Below are 22,532 nucleotides of genomic sequence, written 5' to 3'. Positions count from 1 at the left end.
AGTCCAAGATACACATAGAAGCAGAGGAGATGCTCAGATTTAGAGGAAATACACAGAAGCAGACTGGGGACTATGAGTACCCTCAGGAGATGCACAGAAGAATAAGATATTTAGCACAGGAAACTCAGATGCATAGAAGTGCTGGGAAAGCAGAAACATAGATGCTTTGATGGAGATGAGAAGCACAGGACACAGAAAAGCAGAGCAGATGTAGACAAAAAAAGGGTGTAGAGAAGCACAGGGGGGGGGGGGGGGGGCAGAGAAATCCAAGAGATGCACAGTAGCAGAGGAGATATAGAAAAACACAGGAGATGCCAAGAAATATAGTTCATGCTTAGATGCAGAGGAAAAGCAAAGAGGGCTGGAGACACACAGAGGCACAGGAGATTCAGAGAAGCACAGGAGATACACAGACACACCTGGATGCAGAGGTAAAAGGGAATGCTGAGATGAAGAGGAGACAGAAAAGCAATGGAGATGGTGAAAAGCAGAGGAGATGCAGAGAAGCACAGGAGACACAAGAGGCAAAGGAGATGCAGGAAACAGAGGAAACTTCAAAGCACAGGAGGCAAACATGCAGAGAAGCAAAGGAGGTTGAAAAGAGATGCACTGAATTACAGAGCAAATGCACAGGAGACGGAGAGAGGAGATGCATAGAAGCAAACAATGTATTGAAGCACAGGAGGAGGTGCTCAAATGCAGAGTAAGATGCACAGAAGCTGAGGGGACTCACTGAAGGACAGGAGATGCAGAGAGGTAAAGGCTATACAAAGAGTACATGGGGAAGCAGAAGAGATACAGAGAAGCACAGGGAGCACATATGCACAGGGGACACAGAAGAGTGAATGAAAAGCTCAGATGCAGAGGATACACAGAAGCTAAGGAGAAAGGAGGACAGGAGAGGAAATGCAAAGAAGTACAGGAGATGCTTAGATGTAGAAGAGTTGCACAGAAATAACAAGAACAGTAGATGCACATGGGATGCAAAGGTGTAACAGAAGCAGAGGACATGCACAAAAAAAACAAATGAAATGCACAGAAGATGTGTACACAAGTACAGAGGATGCTAAGATGCAGAGGAATCATAGAAAAGCAAAGAGGATGCACAGAAACTTCAGACATTCAGAAGAAGAGAATACAGAGGAGATGCACAAATACTCAGGAGACACACTGTGTAAGATGATGGCAACAGTCTAGACATTGCATGACATTTTCTGATACTGACCATCTTTGCATTGGGGGCAGCACTGTCCCTTCTCATACACTGGATTCACACATGGTGGGGGAGCACAGTCTGCAACCAGGCAGCGGGCAATGCCATCTGTTTCACAAGTGCACTGTTCACATGCAGAAGGCTGAAAGACAAAAAAGAAATGTCAACTACAGAGGAGGGATGTCATTCTGTATAGAGAAGCCACAGAGGAGAGAGATCTGCCTGTATACAGGAGACTACAGAGGAGGGATATCAGCAAGGCTGATACTGTCCATTTTCCACCATCCAGCCAGGGTGTATTAACTGCTGCTGCTGCCCTAGGCGCTAAACCCTAAAACACACCATCTTCACCCACCAATTACCATCATGATACCAATACCACCAGACCTGACCAATACTACCATACCCCCCTCCCCCTTTTGAAAATACACCAGATTTACTGGCAAGTCTGAACAGGAGGTGGGAGACTAAAGAAAATAAAAACAAAAAAAAAGTTGTTTCCTTCTCCCTGGTGCTGCCCCCCTGCCTAATGGTAAATATGGCCCTGCATCCAGCAATGTGTGACCGATTCATATGTCTGACAAAGAGCAATATAATGGCCAAATGCAGCGCCTAAATATGACCACTAGATGGCGCTGCTTGTGCAGATGAAACCGAGTTATAACATAGTGAGAGCAAAAAACAGAACTTGTGCTAGTGATGAGGGTTATGTTCTTATAATGTGGACAGAGACTTGCTTATTGTGTGATGGTTTCTGTTGCTTCACTCACTTGACCAGATTCTAATTTTGTTACATGATGTCATTCTGGCAGCAGCAATACATAATCTGGGCATCTAATATACAATCTGCTGTTGTGTATATTGCTCAAGGTCCCAGAAATATTATATACTAGAAAATGAAGAAAAATTCCTGGTCCTGTGACTCCATCTCCTACTGTTCATGGGACTCAATTTTATACTGGTTTTACAACCAGTACAATGAATCCATCTCCTACCAGTTTGGTTGTTTGTTAATACCTGTGTGTAACTGTAGATAGATAGATAGATAGATAGATAGATAGATAGATAGATAGATAGTATTTGATCACCTATCAACCAACAAGAACTCTGGCTCTTACAGACCTGTTCATTTTCTTTAAGAAGCTCCTCCTACTGTGCACTTATTACCTGTATTAACTGCACCTATTTAAACTAGTTACCTGTATAAAAAAAACTCACCTGTCCACACAACCAATCATACTTCAACCTCTCCACCAGGGCCAAGACCAAAGAGCTGTCAAAGGACACCAGGGACAAAATTGTGGACCTGCACAAGCCTGGGATGGGCTATAGGACAATAGGCAAGCAGCTTGGTGAGAAGGCAACAACTGGTGGCACAAATATGATACAATGGAAGAAACACAAGATGCCTGTCAATCTACCTCGGTCTGGGGCTCCATGAAAGAACCCACCTTGTGAGGTAAGGATGATTCTAAGAAAGGTCAGGAATCATTAAAATCCTGCATGGCAAGTAAGGTCCCCCCGCTCACGCCAGCACATGTCCAGGCCCATTTGAAGTTTGCCAATGATCATCAGATGAGAACAAAATAGAAATTTTTGGTATCAACTGCACTCACATGTTTGGGTGAAGCAGAAAGATGAGTACAACCCCAAGAACAGAGTCCCAACTGTGAAGCATGAGGGTGGAAACATCATAGGGGACATGATGACTGCACTGTATTGAAGGGAGGATGGATGGGGACATGTATTAGGTTTTGGACAACAATCAACTTCCCTCAGTAAGATGAGAAAATGGGTCGTGGCTGGGTCTTCCAGCATGACAGTGACCTAAAACACACAGCCAGAGCTCCGTAAGAAGCATTTCAAGGTCCTGGAGGGACTTAGCCAGTCTCCAGACCTGAACCCCAAAAAAAAAATTTGGAAGGAGCTGAAACTGGAGGAGTGGGACACAATCCCTGTTGCAATTTGTGCAAACTTGGTCAAGACCTACAGGAAACGTTCCGACCTCTGTAATTGCAAACAAAGGTTTCTGTACCTAATATTAACTTCTGGTTTTCTATTGTAACAGATACTTATTTCATGCAATAAAATGCTAAATATTTAAATATTTTACAAATTATAAAATGTCATTTTCTGGAAACTCTGTCTCTCACAGATGAAGTGTACCTACAATAATATCACACACCTCTCTATTCTTTCTAGGTGAGAAAACTTGTAAAGTCGTCGGCGTATCAAATACTTTTCCCCCCACTGTCAAATCTGGATACAAATGGTTAAGGCATATTGGTGAAAGACAGACTATGATAATGGCTGACAACAGAGAACAATGGTGAACAGGCAAGATGAGAATGAAAATCCTTTGCGGCCACTTAATGTTGCAAATTTGGAATCAAATGGTTTATACATTTGGATGTCTACAGAGGACAGGCTGTGATCATGGCTGATAACGGAGAACCACAGCTTGCAAGAGTGTTATACATCCGGCAAGATCAGGCCCTCTACAAAAACCTTCAAATCTACAATCAATGTACACAGGGTCAAATGGTTGAGGCGTTTGGACAGCTATAAAGCATTGACTGATGAACAGACATTCACTTTTGTAATGGTGCTTTTACACGAAACGATAATTGGCCCGATCGTACGATTAACGATGCGGAGTAACGATTTTTTTTCCATAGCGATCAGCGTTTATACGGTACGATATATCGTACGGAAAAATCGTTTTGCGATCGTTTTGCGATCCTTAAGCCTATCTCACACATTGGTTAAATCGGCAAATGACTGTTCACACGGAACGATCTGCAAATTTTTTGCAAACGACGAACGACGATTTGATTACATGTTGAAAGATCAAAATGAACGATTTCTCGTTCGTCGTTTGATCGTTCGCTGCGTTTACACGTATGATTATCGTTCGAATTCGATCGTTATCGCGCAAATTCGCACGATAATCGTTACGTGTAAACGCACCATTATGTAGATATATTCATCTCTTCTCAGACACCTGTGATAGCACAAGGGGCAGCGAATGCGAGGCGGACATTTCTGGATGAAGGGATTCCTGGAATGCTGACCCGATAATACATTGGGCCCTGGGGCAGTCACCGGTATACAGCCTCCTGTATAATATATGTAGAGAGCAGTGATGTCACCTCCTGTATAATATATGTAGAGAGCAGTGATGTCACCTCCTGTATAATATATGTGGAGAGCCGTGATGTCACCTCCTGTATAATATACGTGGAGAGCAGTGATGTCACCTCCTGTATAATACATCTGGAGATCAGGGATGTCACCTCCTGTATAATATATGTGGAGAGCGGTGATGTCACCTCCTGTATAATATATGTGGAGAGCAGTGATGTCACCTCCTATATAATATATGTGGAGAGCGGTGATGTCACCTCCTGTATAATATATGTGGTGAGCAATGATGTCACCTCCTGTATAATATATGTGGAGAGCGGTGATGTCACCTCCTGTATAATATATGTGGAGAGCGGTGATGTCACCTCCTGTATAATATATCTGGAGAGCAGTGATGTCACCTCCTGTATAATATATGTGGAGAGCAGTGATGTCACCTCCTGTATGATATATGTGGAGGGCAGTGATGTCACCTCCTGTATAATATATGTGGAGAGCGGTGATGTCACCTCCTGTATAATATATGTGGAGAGCGGTGATGTCACCTCCTGTATAATATATGTGGAGAGCGGTGATGTCACCTCCTGTATAATATATGTGGAGAGCTGTGATGTCACCTCCTGTAAAATACGTCACCTCCTGTATAATATATGTGGAGAGCAGTGATGTCACCTTCTGTATAATATATGTGGAGAGCAGTGATGTCACCTCCTGTATAATATATGTAGAGAGCAGTGATGTCACCTCCTGTATAATATATGTAGAGAGCAGGGATGTCACCTCCTGTATAAAATATGTGGAGGGCAGTGATGTCCACCTCCTGTATAATATATGTGGAGGGCAGTGATGTCACCTCCTGTATAATATATGTGGAGAGCAGTGATGTCACCTCCTGTATAATATATGTGGAGAGCAGTGATGTCACCTCCTGTATAATATATGTAGAGAGCAGGGATGTCACCTCCTGTATAATATATGTGGAGAGCGGTGATGTCACCTCCTGTATAATATATGTGGAGATTGGTGATGTCACCTCCTGTATAATATATGTGGAGATTGGTAATGTCACCTCCTGTACAATATATGTGGAGAGCAGTGATGTCACCTCCTGTATAATATATGTGGAGAGCGGTGATGTCACCTCCTGTATAATATATGTGGAGAGCAGTGATGTCACCTCCTGTATAATATATGTGGAGAGCAGTGATGTCACCTCCTGTATAATATATGTGGAGAGCGGTGATGTCACCTCCTGTATAATATATGTGCAGAGCAGTGATGTCACCTCCTGTATAATATATGTGGAGAGCAGTGATGTCACCTCCTGTATAATATATGTGGAGAGCAGTGATGTCACCTCCTGTATAATATATGTGGAGAGCGGTGATGTCACCTCCTGTATAATATATGTGGAGAGCAGTGATGTCACCTCCTGTATAATATATGTGGAGAGCGGTGATGTCACCTCCTGTATAATATATGTGGAGATTGGTGATGTCACCTCCTTTATGATATATGTGGAGAGCGGTGATGTCACCTCCTGTATAATATATGTGGAGAGCTGTGATGTCACCTCCTGTAAAATACGTCACCTCCTGTATAATATATGTGGAGAGCAGTGATGTCACCTTCTGTATAATATATGTGGAGAGCGGTGATGTCACCTCCTGTATAATATATGTGGAGAGCAGTGATGTCACCTTCTGTATAATATATGTGGAGAGCGGTGATGTCACCTCCTGTATAATATATGTGGAGAGCAGTGATGTCACCTCCTGTATAATATATGTGGAGAGCAGTGATGTCACCTCCTGTATAATATATGTAGAGAGCAGGGATGTCACCTCCTGTATAATATATGTGGAGGGCAGTGATGTCACCTCCTGTATAATATATGTGGAGGGCAGTGATGTCACCTCCTGTATAATATATGTGGAGAGCAGTGATGTCACCTCCTGTATAATATATGTGGAGAGCAGTGATGTCACCTCCTGTATAATATATGTAGAGAGCAGGGATGTCACCTCCTGTATAATATATGTGGAGAGCGGTGATGTCACCTCCTGTATAATATATGTGGAGATTGGTGATGTCACCTCCTGTATAATATATGTGGAGATTGGTGATGTCACCTCCTGTATAATATATGTGGAGATTGGTGATGTCACCTCCTGTATAATATATGTGGAGAGCAGTGATGTCACCTCCTGTATAATATATGTGGAGAGCAGTGATGTCACCTCCTGTATAATATATGTGGAGAGCGGTGATGTCACCTCCTGTATAATATATGTGGAGAGCGGTGATGTCTCCTCCTGTATAACATATGTGGAGAGTAGTGATGTCACCTCCTTTATAATATATGTGGAGAGCAGTGATGTCACCTCCTGTATAATATATGTGGAGAGCAGTGATGTCACCTCCTGTATAATATATGTGGAGAGCGGTGATGTCACCTCCTGTATAATATATGTGGTGAGCGGTGATGTCTCCTGTATAATATATGTGGAGAGCGGTGATGTCACCTCCTGTATAATATATGTGGAGAGCAGTGATGTCACCTCCTGTATAATATATGTGGAGGGCAGTGATGTCACCTCCTGTATAATATATGTGGAGAGTGGTGATGTCACCTCCTGTATAATATATGTGGAGAGTAGTGATGTCACCTCCTGTATAATATATGTGGAGAGTGGTGATGTCACCTCCTGTATAATATATGTGGAGGGCGGTGATGTCACCTCCTGTATAATATATGTGGAGAGCGGTGATGTCACCTCCTGTACAGTATATGTGGAGAGCGGTGATGTCACCTCCTGTATAATATATGTGGAGAGCAGTGATGTCACCTCCTGTATAATATATGTGGAGATTGGTGATGTCACCTCCTGTATAATATATGTGGAGAGCAGTGATGTCAACTCCTGTATAATATATGTGGAGAGCGGTGATGTCACCTTCTGTATAATATATGTGGAGATTGGTGATGTCACCTCCTGTATAATATATGTGGAGAGCGGTGATGTCACCTCCTGTATAATATATGTGGAGAGCAGTGATGTCACCTTCTGTATAATATATGTGGAGAGCAGTGATGTCACCTTCTGTATAATATATGTGGAGAACAGTGATGTCACCTTCTGTATAATATACCTGATATCTGGACAGCTGCGATGTCATCCTTTGTATATTATACCATTTATGATAGATAGATAGATAGATAGATAGATAGATACACCGTTCTCCTAAAAAACCACAGGTAGCGTATTGTAAAATTACTTACAGTAGCTCAGCTCTACTACATGTGACCCAATGAAAAATCGGACACATTTTAGTCTCAGGCATAAATCTGAGCCAGTGTGTTTGGTAAGGCTGCAGATTCTTGACCTTTACATAAGTGCAGACTGTAAGGGCAGGACAGGGGCCCTACTTGAGGTCTGCACCCAAGGGCCCCTTTCGTGCAGCAGTCGCTCTGATCTCTTTCTCGTATCCGGCTCCACAGCTGTGAATGTTTAACCTGTGAATGTTTTCCCAGATTCCCCCACGGTGCAGGAAACCTCATTAACAGCCATATCTAGACATCTACTACCAAAGAAGCCCTTCACAATCCTAATCACCCAGCCTGGTCCCCATCACCCAAAGCCCCCCCCCCTTCACCCACATTCCAGCCATAGAGAGCTGCTCCCTATAACACTGACATCTACAGCTCCTCCATAACACTGACATCTACAGCTCCTCCATAACACTGACATCTACAGTTCCTCCATAACACTGACATTTACAGCTCCCCCATAACACTGACATCCACAGCTCCTCCATAACACTGACATCTACAGCTCCTCCATAACACTGACATCTACAGCTCCTCCATAACACTGACATCCACAGCTCCTCCATAACACTGACATCCACAGCTCCTCCATAACACTGACATCTACAGCTCCTCCATAACACTGACATCCACAGCTCCTCCATAACACTGACATCTACAGCTCCTCCATAACACTGACATCCACAGCTCCTCCATAACACTGACATCTACAGCTCCTCCATAACACTGACATCCACAGCTCCCGCATAACACTGACATCCACAGCTCCTCCATAACACTGACATCTACAGCTCCTCCATAACACTGACATCTACAGCTCCCGCATAACACTGACATCTACAGCTCCTCCATAACACTGACATCCACAGCTCCCGCATAACACTGACATCCACAGTTCCTCCATAACACTGACATCTACAGCTCCTCCATAACACTGACATCTACAGCTCCTCCATAACACTGACATCCACAGCTCCCCCATAACACTGACATCTACAGCTCCCCCATAACACTGACATCTACAGCTCCTCCATAACACTGACATCCACAGCTCCCCCATAAAACGGACATCCACAGCTCCCCCATAACACTGACATCTACAGCTCCCCCATAACACTGACATCTACAGCTCCCCCATAACACTGACATCCACAGCTCCCCCATAAAACGGACATCCACAGCTCCTCCATAACACTGACATCTACAGCTCCTCCATAACACTGACATCCACAGCTCCTCCATATCACTGACATCTACAGCTCCTCCATAACACTGACATCCACAGCTCCTCCATATCACTGACATCCACAGCTCCTCCATAACACTGACATCCACAGCTCCTCCATAACATTGACATCCACAGCTCCCCCATAACACTGACATCTACAGCTCCTCTATAACACTGACATCTACAGCTCCTCCATAACACTGACATCTACAGCTCCCCCATAACACTGACATCTACAGCTCCCCCATAACACTGACATCCACAGCTCCTCCATAACACTGACATCTACAGCTCCTCCATAACACTGACATCCACAGCTCCCCCATAAAACGGACATCCACAGCTCCTACATAACACTGACATCCACAGCTCCTCCATAAAATGGACATCCACAGCTCCTCCATAACACTGACATCTACAGCTCCTCCATAACACTGACATCTACAGCTCCTCCATAACACTGACATCTACAGCTCCTCCATAACACTGACATTATCCAAAGGACAGGGACATGGGGATAAAGGAAAAAAAAACAATCACATGGTCTTGGGGGCCCCAAGGAAGGACAATTGGTGACTGGTTGAAGGCTAGCCGACTGATCTAAGCCCACAGAGGAATTGCTGGAAAAGTTAGCACTTAAGAGTGTTGTGGAGTCCCAATCTCGGTGGGTCAGATGATAAGAGGGACCTACATGTTATTAGGAATAGAGACGAGCGAATTTACAGTAATAACGTTATCTCTACAATCTGCTCATCAGCCGGCTGCCTTTTAGCTCGCTCACTGCCACTCCTCCCCAGGTGATGGGAAAAACTGGATCCAGTCCTGGAGCCAAGGGCAGAACTACCACTGTAGCAACCGTAGCCGCCCAGGCCCCCAGAGCAGCCGAGCAGGCCTCCTGGGTGCTGCAGTTGTTTGGGGTCCGGTCAGTGGCACAGGTGTCCTGGGGATTCCCGAGCAGCACAGGCTCGGTGACCGTCTGGGCTGGTACTTCTGGCACAGGGAGCGTCGCTAACACACGCTACCTTTGCCGGAAGTCCCCACCACTGGCGCACACTGAGCTCCCTGGTACCTGCACTGACCGAGGATCGGACAGGACTGCACGGCCCCATCCTATCCCCGGTCAGCGCAGGTACCAGGGAGCTCAGTGTACGCCGGCAGTGGGGATTTCCGGCACAGGGGGCACGTGTTAGCGCGTGTTATTTTTTTTTCTTTTTATCTGCTTGGCAGATGGGGCAACATAAGGGGGAAAACATAAAGAGGGCATCTATAAGGGGGAAAACATAAGGGGGGCAGCTATAAGGGGGAAAACATAAGTGGAGCACCTATAAGGGGTAGAACATAAGGGGGCATCTATAAGGGGAAAACATAAGGGGGAAGCTATAATGGGGAAAACATAACGGGGGCACCTATAAGGGGGAATACACATGGGGGGGCATCTATAAGAGGGGATACACAGAGGGGGAGCCACCTATAAGAGGGAAAACACAGAGGGGGGGGCATCTATAAGAGGGAATACACAGAGGGGGTCCATCTGTAAGGGAGACTACACAGAGGGGGGCCATATATAAGCGAGACTACACATAGGGGGCCATATATAAGGGGCACTACACAGAGGAAACATCTATAAGAGGGACAACAAAGGGGCGGCGTATACAATAGGGGATGCACAGGAGGGGGCATCTACTATAGTGGACTATAGAGGGGCCATCTATATGAAGGGGCTACAGAGAGGAGGGCCATATACTGTAGGGGGTGCACAGAGGATGTCATCTACTATAGGGGGACTACACAAAGGGGGGCTTTCAAGGAGGGCCATCTATACGGAGGACTGAACAAGGGGTCATCTATAAGGAGGCTACACAGAGGGGGGCTTATACTATAAGGGGGGATCACATAGAGTCAGCCTACCCACTAAACGAGGGCGTAAAGAAGCCAATACAGATGTGCAGTTTGTAGAGAGATGAGGATGCTGCCAATGTGAGGAGCCTAATATGTTTGGCAGATTATGTGGATTCGTGGCTCGGAGAAGTTCTCATGATGGCCTAAGGCAGATGGAGAAGAAAATGAAACGGAAACAACTCTGATCAGAGAAGATGTCCCCTGTGAGTCACCTAATATAACTGCACTATAATTTATATGGAGCACAGAACCTGTGTAGAGCCGGGTTTTTTGATGGGGCCCAGCCATTTCTAGTTACACCCCTGCCTGGAGCAATAAGAAAGCGGTTCGCTTCATTATTACTCTAAATTTGCTGTGGTTTTATTGTTCTGGCTGATCAGCGTGCACTGTGTCAGTAAAAAAGGGATGAGATGCTGCTGGCAGTGAAGGGTTAAGTTACATCTGTGGAGGCCAATAACTAAAGGCCCCTGTGTATGTGGTTGGGGATCTGGTCAATATTTTCTCAGTAAACAGGAGGGAAGAGGCTTCTCCTGCGCTGCAGATGATCACGGTCTAATCTGATCCAGAAGAGCAGCAATATCCATACATCCTGGAGACAATATGGCGGCGAGTGATGCAAGGACCCCTTAACCAGCGCTTCCTCCTCTCCTGGAGACGATCAATGTATTATATAAATCTCCAGATTGAATGTTTTCTCTGTGACAGTGCACTGATCTGTCACCTCTGAATAATGGTTTAATCTACTCTGCCAGGACACATTATCATCATCCTGAACATTGACATCATCATCACCAAACCTATTGTCTATGGATGGAAGGAGAAAATGTTAATTCTGCCAGACTTTGATTGACTGCTGAGGTGACGACTGCATCTCCCTTTCTCCTATACCTGACATGCCACCCTATATCATACATGAATGTGTTCTTTTCCGGCACCATCTTTAGTCCTATAACAGACAAAAGTTCCCATCATCTCCTCGGCTGATGCAAATCAGTGGCTGACGAGCGATATCACTTTCCTCCACCCTCCAGGAGTCTTCTCTTTCCCCCCTTTATCACTTTGATTCAGCTAATTGGGAATAACCATCATCTTCTGCCTCACTCTGGCTGTATTTCTATATTGGAGGACACAATTGACCACTCTTTTGTTGGGACAATGTTTCCTGTCCTGACACTCTGATGTTTTTCTAACCCTCCCTGTCACTACTCCTCTCATAATCTTCTTTATATATTACGTACAGCCGACTGAGAATAACCATCATCTCCTGCCACACACTGGTCGGATTTTTATCTTAAAGAAGTTGTGTCATCCTTCCCATTTGTTGGATGATCGTTTGGTGGGATCTTGGTGGGATCTTTCTCTTTCACCTGCAGGATTTGTTTTTTACATGTTAAGACTTGTAGATGATTTCAGATTTTTTTTCCTTTCCTTGATCTGTCTGTCCCAGGTCATAGAGATCGGATACTTTAATTGCACCATTTCCATGGAGATGTCACAGATACAGAATCCTAAGATAAGCACCGAGCACACTGACAGCTGCAGCAGTCGGCCAGTACAGACAGGTTTCCTGGAATGCACCCCTCACCCCCTGCCATGCCCCCTGCACGCCTGTACATTTACCCATAGCGTGCCTGCAGCTTATTGACTCATATGGCAGCCATTTGTATTGTCCAATTCAGCTGTGTTAGCACATTGCCAGAGAAATACAAGCGCCCCAGGGTCAACAACCTCTGCACAGGCCCCATCATGAGCCAACACAAGGGCCCAGCATATCAATACATAAACTGCAGCTTACATATTTACAGAATTCATGACATCACTACATAGGTGCGATGGCATCACTATATGGGAGAGGTGACCACTACACACTGGAAGTGTATGATGACATCATTACATGAGGAGGTGACATCACTACACACAGTGTCATGACATCATTATAGAGGCAAGTTCCATCATTATATGGAAGGTAACATCTCTACACAGGTACTAATGCTGTGAGGTCATTACACAGACATGGTGACATCATTAGGCTATGTTAACACTACGTAAAAGTACGGCCATTGTTGCCATCGGCAACAATGGGCGTATTTTGTATGGATGAACACGCTGCATGTTCTTTTATGGGATCCCGGCCGGAGCGTATACACATCGTATACGCTCCGGCCGGGATCCCTAATGGCGCCACAAAGAACTGACATGTCATAGACCGGTGGACACTAAAACATATGATGTGGTAAGTGCAGGGCCCTATTACAGATCTTGCCTTAGGGCCCTGGAACCCTGGTCCACTTCAGGGCGGTGGCGGTAACTAAACCATGAGCGGTAATAACATTATGGGATTCGCTCTCTGAGCCATTCCCTTGTACAGGTCCCTCTGTAGCAGTTCGATGAATCTCTATATGTGAATATGACATTTTTGTTCTATATTTATCACTGAGGCCAAAAGGGAAGATGAAACAAAATCCCGTCCACAGTCAACAATGACGGATGATAGGAGTCATTGTCCATGTGTCACTGGTGTCCTCTCATCCCCCGCACATCTGCTGACAGAATACTCCTGGGGGACACAGACCCGATGACAGGACGCCGGCGCCTCTGATCCCAACAAAGAGCTTCACATTCCAGGAAGAGTTTACAAAAAAAGGCAAACAAGGCACATCGCCAAAAACTGAGGCCCAAACCGCCACCAGGGGCTGCTGGGAAATAATAACGCTTATCGTAATAGAGAAATAACAGTGATATACCTGACTCATAACTACTATACCATATAAAGCCACCGAGCGCATTCTATAGGGACAGCTACTTATCTACAACACAGCACGGCAGTGTATGGCACATGTAGCCCGGGCAGCTCTTTACAGTCTTTCTTGCTCCAGAGCTAACACTGATCCTCACTAACAAAGCTCACACCCGGCCTCACATACGGCAGCCCAATACTACGCCTCAGAGAGTCTTACTGTGATGCAGCCTCTGCCCTAGCTCTTGGCTCTCAGCAGTAGCTGGAATCCTCTGACTGCCCTGTGGTCTCAGCCACATTCTGCTTCACTCCCTGCTTATAGCTCCTTAGATAACCTTGGTCCATGCACAGCACTACAGAGACATCTAGTGGCAGGAGATAACATTGCAGGCATAGGTTTAAATGCACCAGATTACACGCAGAGGTGCAGTGGGATGTAGAGGTGGATACCCCTCGGTGTGTGTATAATATAGAGGTGGATACCCGTCAGTGTGTGTATAATGTAGAGGTGAATGCCCCTCAGTGTGTGTATAATGCTCATTTCAGATCTGCTCAGTTTGTACAATGTTGAGGTGGATACCCTTTGTTGTGTGTGTGATACACAGGTGGATACCTCTCAGTGCGTGGATGATATAGAGGTGGATACCCCTCAATGTGTGTATGATGTGGAAGTTGATAACTCTCAGTTTGTGTATGATGTAGAGGTGGATACCAATCAGTTTTTGTATGATGATGTAGAGGTGGATACCTCTTGGTGTGTGTATTATATAGAGGTGGATACCCCTCAGTGTGTGTATGATGTGGAGGTTGATAACTCTCAGTTTGTGTATGATGTAGAGGTGGATACCAATCAGTTTTTGTATGATGATGTAGAGGGGCATACCTGTGTATGAAGTGGAGGTGGATGGAGATGATCTAACAGCGCGGAACTCGAACCATCGGTATTTGACTCCCGCAGTCTTTCCCGTTCCGAGGGGAAGGTGGAGAAAGCTGTAATCCCCCCTAGAAAACAGGAATACAACCAGGGCGGTGGAGTCGGAGTCGTGGAGTTGGAGTCGGAACTCGTTTTGGCTGGAGTCTGGAAAAATGTACCGACTACGACTCCAGCTTTTAAAAAAAATCTTAGAACAATTTAAAATTGAGTTTTGATATAAATTTTACAAGTTTTGCTCATCAATATATATTATGAGCAACACTCTAATAGGACACTGGCCCTATTACATAAGGGTGGTCGGGGTATATATCAGTAATAGGACACTGGCCCTATTAGATAAGGGTGGTCGGGGAATATATCAGTAATAGGACACTGGCCCTATTACATAAGGGTGGTCGGGGAATATATCAGTAATAGGACACTGGCCCTATTACATAAGGGTGGTCAGGGAATATATCAGTAATAGGACACTGGCCCTATTAGATAAGGGTGGTCAGGGAATATATCAGTAATAAGACACTGGCCCTATTACATAAGGGTGGTCGGGGTATATATGAGTAATAGGACACTGGCCCTATTAGATAAGGGTGGTCGGGGAATATATCAGTAATAAGACACTGGCCCTATTACATAAGGGTGGTCGGTGTATATATGAGTAATAGGACACTGGCCCTATTAGATAAGGGTGGTCGGGGAATATATCAGTAATAGGACACTGGCCCTATTAGATAAGGGTGGTCGGGGAATATATCAGTAATAGGACACTGGCCCTATTACATAAGGGTGGTCAGGGAATATATCAGTAATAGGACACTGGCCCTATTAGATAAGGGTGGTCAGGGAATATATCAGTAATAAGACACTGGCCCTATTACATAAGGGTGGTCGGGGTATATATGAGTAATAGGACACTGGCCCTATTAGATAAGGGTGGTCGGGGAATATATCAGTAATAAGACACTGGCCCTATTACATAAGGGTGGTCGGTGTATATATGAGTAATAGGACACTGGCCCTATTAGATAAGGGTGGTCGGGGAATATATCAGTAATAAGACACTGGCCCTATTAGATAAGGGTGGTCGGGGAATATATCAGTAATAGGACACTAGCCCTATTAGATAAGGGTGGTCGGGGAATATATCAGTAATAGGACACTGGCCCTATTACATAAGGGTGGTCGGAGAATATATCAGTAATAGGACACTAGCCCTATTAGATAAGGGTGGTCAAGGAAAAGTTGTCGGTCACTGTTTGGCAGTTTGTTTCTGAGCTGGAAGAGTCCATTGTGTGGGGGGAGATCTGTGCTGTTCTCTTCCTGGATGCTGGATGACTGTATATGAGCAGCAGTGTAATATGAAGAAATCCTGTGTAATATAGAGGAGGAGAAGACATAAGTAATGCAGCAGTAACCGCTGTCCTCAATGTGATGTTTTTCTTCAGTGTTCTATGGCTGCAGCTGTGTGTGTGGGCTATGGCTGCAGCAGGCTGTATGTTTGTGTGCTATGGCTGCAGCAGGCTGTATGTATGTGTGCTATGGCTGCAGCAAGCTGTGTGTGTGTGTGTGTGCTATGGCTGCAGCAGGCTGTGTGTGTGTGTGTGTGTGCTATGGCTGTAGCAGGCTGTGTGTGTGTGTGTGTGTGCTATGGCTGCAGCAGGCTGTGTGTGTGTGTGCTATGGCTGCAGTAGGATGTGCGTGTGCTATTGCTGCAGCAGGCTGTATGTATGTGTGCTATGGCTGCAGCAAGCTGTGTGTGTGTGTGTGCTATGGCTGCAGCAGGCTGTGTGTGTGTGTGTGCGCGCGTGCTATGGCTGCAGTAGGATGTGCGTGTGCTATGGCTGCAGCAGGCTGTATGTATGTGTGCTATGGCTGCAGCAAGCTGTGTGTGTGTGTGTGTGCTATGGCTGCAGCAGGCTGTGTGTGTGTGTGTGTGCTATGGCTGCAGCAGGCTGTGTGTGTGTGTGCTATGGCTGCAGCAGGCTGTGTGTGTGTGTGTGTGTGCTATGGCTGCAGTAGGATGTGCGTGTGCTATGGCTGCAGCAGGCTGTATGTATGTGTGCTATGGCTGCAGCAAGCTGTGTGTGTGTGTGCTATGGCTGCAGCAGGCTGTGTGTGTGTGTGCTATGGCGTTCCCCCACACCCACAGTGACCCCTCTATATCACTATGTGTGACTTCTCTATATCACTATGTGTGACCCCCCTCTATATCACTATGGCTGACATCTATATTACAGGTATCTGGCATGGTTAGCAGTGTTTCTTCAAGTATGGTGAATATTTAGTTAGAAACATAGAAGATTGTCAGCAGGAAAAGACCACCTGCTCCATCTAGTCTAGTTCTGAGTAGTTAAGGACATGGAGGCTGGAGACTGTCTGCATCCGCACAGGAGAATCTGCTTTATATACAGTATTCCTTTATTCACTCAGAAGTCGCCCCAGGATCATGTAGGACATTAGGGAGAAGCTGCTGAGCCAGTGTGATATATAACTCTCCTGGTATATGACCGGCTATTTATGAAGGAACAGGAGTCGGAGTCGGTGCTGATAAAATTCAGGAGTCGGAGCTGCGGCTTACCAACTCCACAGCCTTGAATACAACCTATGGCCCAGGCTGTATTCCTGTTTTCCAGGCCGGATTAGGGCTGTCTCCACCTTCTCCATGGAACGGGAAGACTGCCGGAGTCAAATACCGATAGTTCGAGTTCGAACAAACCTGAACATCAGCGCTGTTAGATCATCTCTAGAGGTGGATAACCCTCAGTGTGTGTATGATGTAGAGGAGGATAACCCTCAGTGTGTGTATGATGTAGAGGAGGATAACCCTCAGTGTGTGTATGATGTAGAGGTGGCTATCCCTCAGTGTGTGTATGATGTAGAGGTGGCTATCCCTCGGTGTGTGTATGATGTAAAGGTCGATACCCCTCGGTGTGTGTATGATGCAGTGATGGATACCTCTCAGTGTATGTATGATGTAGAGGTGGATAACCCTCAGTGTGTGTATGATGTAGAGGTGGCTATCCCTCGGTGTGTGTATGATGTAAAGGTCGATACCCCTCGGTGTGTGTATGATGCAGTGATGGATACCTCTCAGTGTATGTATGATGTAGAGGTGGATAACCCTCAGTGTGTGTATGATGTAGAGGTGGATAACCCTCAGTGTGTGTATGATGTAGAGGTGGATAACCCTCAGTGTGTGTATGATGTAGAGGTGGATACCCCTCAGTGTATGTATGATGTGGAGGTGGATACCCCTCGGTGTGTGTATAAAGTTGAGGTGGATACCCCTCGGTGTGTATAAAATTGAGGTGGATACCTCCGGTGTGTATAAAGTTGAGGTGGATACCCCTCGGTGTATGTATGATGTAGTGATGGATACCTCTCAGTGTATGTATGATGTAGAGGTGGATACCTCTCAGTGTGTGTATGATGTAGAGGTGGAAACCCCTCAGTGTATGCATGATGTAGAGGTGGCTATCCCTCGGTGTGTGTATGATGTAAAGGTTGATACCCCTCAGTGTGTGTATGATGTAGTGGTAGATACCCCTCAGTATGTGTATGGTGTAGAATTGGATACCCCTCAGTATGTGTGTGATGTAGAGGTGGCTATCCCTCAGTGTTTATAATGCAGACATGGATACCCCTCTGTGTGTGTGATGTTCAGGTGGATACCCGTCAGTGTGTGTATGATTTGGAGGTGGATAACCCTTAGTGTGTGTATGGTGTTGAAATGGATACCCCTCAGTATGTGTATGGTGTAGAGTTGGATACCCCTCGGCATGTGTATGATGTTGAGGTGGATAACCCTCATTGTGTATGATGTACAAGCGGATACCCCTCTGTGTGTGTGATGTTCAGGTGGATACCCCTCAGTGTGTGTATGATTTGGAGGTGGATACCCGTCAGTGTGTGTATGATGTAGAGATGGATAACCCTCATTGTGTATGATGTACAAGCGGATACCCCTCAGTGTGTATGATGTGGAGGTGGATACCCGTCAGTGTGTGTATGATGTGGAGGTGGATACCCGTCAGTGTGTGTATGATGTAGAGATGGATAACCCTCATTGTGTATGATGTACAAGCGGATACCCCTCAGTGTGTGTGATGTTGAGGTGGATACCTTTAAGTGTGTGTGATCTTCAGAGGTGCATACCCGAGTGTATGACGTAGAGGTAAATACACCTACGTGTGTGAATGATGTGGAGGAGCATACCTGTCAGTGTGTATGAGGAAAGAATAGCAGTAGTTACCAGTACCATGTTATACCCCATACTGTGCAGCAGGTTACACTCAGGGGAGGAAGCAGCCATACCATTTGATGACCCGGGAGGGCGCTGCGCCCTCCTAAAGGGGGCAGACATTTGGCCACTTACCTTGAATTGCTCTCCGAGTTCATACGTCTCACCTCTGAATTCACAGCCGATCTTCTCACAGCGTGGGCAGCAGTCGGTGGGGTAGTTGGTGATGTGAATGCAGGCAGGTGGCAGAGCAGTGCACTCAGTCTTGGCACAGGCTGGGCCCTCAGTAGTACACTCACACTGGGTGCAGTGATCCGAGTCCAGAAAGTACCACTCCCCAACATAGTAGACGCTTCCATTGGCCTCACAAGTGCTGACCTGGTGGCTCAGGGAGCAGCCTATGTGGGTAAAAAACAGCAGGCAGAGCAGTGAGGATGGTGCCCAGCTGAACAGCATGGTGCCCACAGTGGAAACTGCCAATAGACAAGTGCAGAATCCTGGGTGGCGGTATTAGATGGGTGTATATGCCTAGGCAGGGTGGTGGTCTCAGTTTTGTGGTGTATGCCTGGGTAGGGTGGTGTTCTCAGTCCTTCGTCGTAGGCCCGGGCAGAATGGTCTCAGTACTGCAGGGTATCTCAGTCTGTTGTGTAGGGCCAGGCAGGGTGATAGTTGGGGTCCTGCAGTGTATGTCCAGATGGGTGGTGGTCTCAGTCCTGTGGATTATATCCAGGAAGGGTGGTAATCTCCGTCCTGTAGTTTATCCCCAGGCAGGGTGGTGGTCTCGGTCCTGCGATATATGACTGGAGAGGTGGTGGTCTTGGTCCTGCAGTATATGACTGGGGCAGGTGGTGGTCTTGGTCCTGCGGAGTATGACTGGAGAGGTGGTGGTCTTGGTCCTGCGGTGTATGACTGGGCAGGTGGTGGTCACGGTCTTGCGGTGTATGACTGATCAGGTGGTGGTCTCGGTCCTGCAGCGAATGACTGGGCAGGTGGTGGTCTCTGTCCTGCGGTGTATGACTGGGCAGGTGGTGGTCACGGTCTTGTGGTGTATGACTGGGTAGATGGTGGTCACGGTCCTGCGGTGTATGTCTCGGCAGGTGGTGGTCACGGTCCTGTGGTGTATGACTCGGCAGGTGGTGGTCTCCGTCCTGTTGTGTATACCTTGGCTGGTGGTGGTCTCGGTCCCGTGGTGTATGCCTCGGCAGGTGGTGGTTTCCGTCCTGTTGTGTATACCTCGGCTGGTGGTGGTCTCGGTCCCGTGGTGTATGCCTCGGCAGGTGGTGTTGTCTGAAGTCGTCTAGGTCCTGCCAGCCACTTTGTTAAGTTGAAGATCCCACAAATGAGCATGCGTTGCCCCCTGTGCCCCCAGTCTAGACACTGCTGGGCTATTCCTGGTGCACGGACTTTGCTGGGAGAAGTTTGCAGTGAGCGGTGAGCTGGGGGTCTGGCTGTGCCCCCCGCCTGCTTGCTGTCCTTTATGAGAAGGGAGGGCTGAGCTCTCATTACAGCTCATTCTTCGGCTCGTCTCCTGGGCCGGCCTTCAGCATGTGATCCGATACCCCCTACCCCTCCTACAGCCTCCTCCCCCCCTACCAGACAGAGGAGGGGGGCAAATCTACCAGCTCCTGCCATATCCAAAGGACAGTGCCCCTGTGACCCCACTGGCATCATGAGGTTAACTTAAAGGGCCAGGTGCCCCGCAGATTGTCTGACCTCTGTGCAGGCATTGTGTCTGATTCTGGTTAATGTTTCATCATCTGATACCTGATACCGATAGATGAGAGACGCTTCCTTTTAACTTAGCGCAATATAATTTGAAACATGTGACCCAGTTGCGGCGATTTCTGACCCGCCTATGATGCCATTGTGTGAAATGCTTCGGATACGTTTGTGGGTCACATTCGGTTAGATGTCATGAATGTCGGTGACTGGACTCTACATGCTGGTGGAGGTGTAAACACCTGCACAGGTAACGCTCCCTCTGTGAAGGGAAATAAATCAGAAAGCCGGTATACGAGGATACGTCACCGTGACTTTCTTCATTACAGGGGAAATAAATACCTGGTGGGATTGTCCCCCCACTACTATGTCATATCTAGGAAAGCTGGGTGACAACCAATATGGCCACCGCCCAGCATGTACAGGGGATGTCACCCAGCTTCTCCTAAAATCCACCAGCCTCAACTTGTCCTGCAAAGAATCCGCCAACCTGACACAGAGCTTCCAGCAAAGTCTGACCGCAGCCGCACACGTGTGTATGAAGTACGAGGGGCACGGAGCCCCCAGCTGTCACTGCTCACGTTAACCCTTTGTACTGGCTGGAAACATGAAGGTATGTATGCTTGATGGCTACAGGGGTGCACAGGCGGCACTCACTCTCTGCCACATAAGACCCCAGTACTATAATTAGCACATGACCTGTAAGGGGGCCCCAGTACAGATTACGAATTGGGGCCCAGGAGGCTCCGTCTATAGGAGGCATGAGCTGTTATCCATGTAACGCAGCTATGTGCTGGGGCATGGAGCGCCCCTTGTAGACTCTTACTAACCTTGAAGGGGCTATCACACTGAAGATGCTCCTGGAAAGGTAAGGCGGTTATGACAAATATCAGGGGGATACGCCATCTATCTGTCTAATCCATGTGGATACGCTGTCCCCATCCCCGTCACAACCACCCCCCATCCTGGACTCATGGCTCTTACCTACTCTGATACACTGTAACAACAAAATGCTGACGGTTTATTCACAGACACCGGCCCTTTAAGTCAGAGCAGAGAAGGGAGCAGCAGATGGCGCAGCCGCAGCCTATAGGGCGCACATTCCACACCGCGCCGGATCAGTCTGCACATTCCGGAAACACGGAGGCTGCACCACCCCAGACATAACACCATTATCCCAGGAGCCAGACAGGGAAGTGATACTGTGCCCCTACATACAGGAGGAAGGGGGGGTACTGTGCACTGTCCATACCTACAGGGCAAAAGAAGAGAAGTAGTACTGTGCACTGCCCCTACATACAGGAGGGGGTGGTACTGTGCGCTTTCCATACATACAGGGCAAGAAAAGAGAAGTAGTACTGTGCACTCCTCATACATACAGGGGCAGTATTACTGTGCACTCCTCATACATACAGGGGCAGTAGTACTGTGCACTCCTCATACATACAGGGCAGGGGCAGTAGTACTGTGCACTCCTCATACATACAGGGCAGGGGCAGTAGTACTGTGCACTCTCCATACATACAGGGCAGGGGCAGTAGTACTGTGCACTCCTCATACATACAGGGCAGGGGCAGTAGTACTGTGCACTCCTCATACATACAGGGCAGGGGCAGTAGTACTGTGCACTCCTCATACATACAGGGCAGGGGCAGTAGTACTGTGCACTCCTCATACATACAGGGCAGGGGCAGTATTACTGTGCACTCTCCATACATACAGGGGAGGGGCAGTAGTACTGTGCACTCCTCATACATACAGGGCAGGGGCAGTAGTACTGTGCACTCCTCATACATACAGGGCAGGGGCAGTATTACTGTGCACTCCTCATACATACAGGGCAGGGGCAGTAGTACTGTGCACTCCTCATACGTACAAGGCAGGGGCAGTATTACTGTGCACTCCTCATACATACAGGGCAGGGGCAGTAGTACTGTGCACTCCTCATACATACAGGGCAGGGGCAGTAGTACTGTGCACTCTCCATACATACAGGGCAGGGGCAGTATTACTGTGCACTCTCCATACATACAGGGGCAGTAGTACTGTGCACTCTCCATACATACAGGACAGGGGCAGTAGTACTG

The 22,532-nt window shown here is 47.0% G+C and overlaps 1 protein-coding gene across 1 annotated transcript in view; it reads right to left on the bottom strand.

Annotated features, from left to right (window-relative positions):
• The window catches only part of LOC138798768 (von Willebrand factor C domain-containing protein 2-like), a 29,422-nt gene extending 9,121 nt beyond the window's left edge, over window positions 1-20,301 (bottom strand). The window contains exons 1-2 of the mRNA XM_069979351.1: window positions 18,862-20,301; window positions 1,226-1,355 (exon numbers count right to left, since the gene is read on the bottom strand). Coding sequence (XP_069835452.1) covers window positions 1,226-1,355; window positions 18,862-19,182 — 451 coding nt within the window. The 5' untranslated portion in view covers window positions 19,183-20,301. The remainder of the gene's footprint in view (window positions 1-1,225; window positions 1,356-18,861) is intronic.
• Window positions 20,302-22,532: the final 2,231 nt, after the last annotated feature.

Source organism: Dendropsophus ebraccatus, chromosome 8 (assembly GCF_027789765.1).
Source record: "Dendropsophus ebraccatus isolate aDenEbr1 chromosome 8, aDenEbr1.pat, whole genome shotgun sequence".
In the NCBI taxonomy this organism is placed as follows: domain Eukaryota; kingdom Metazoa; phylum Chordata; class Amphibia; order Anura; family Hylidae; genus Dendropsophus; species Dendropsophus ebraccatus.
This window is presented reverse-complemented; position numbering and strand designations above follow the sequence as displayed.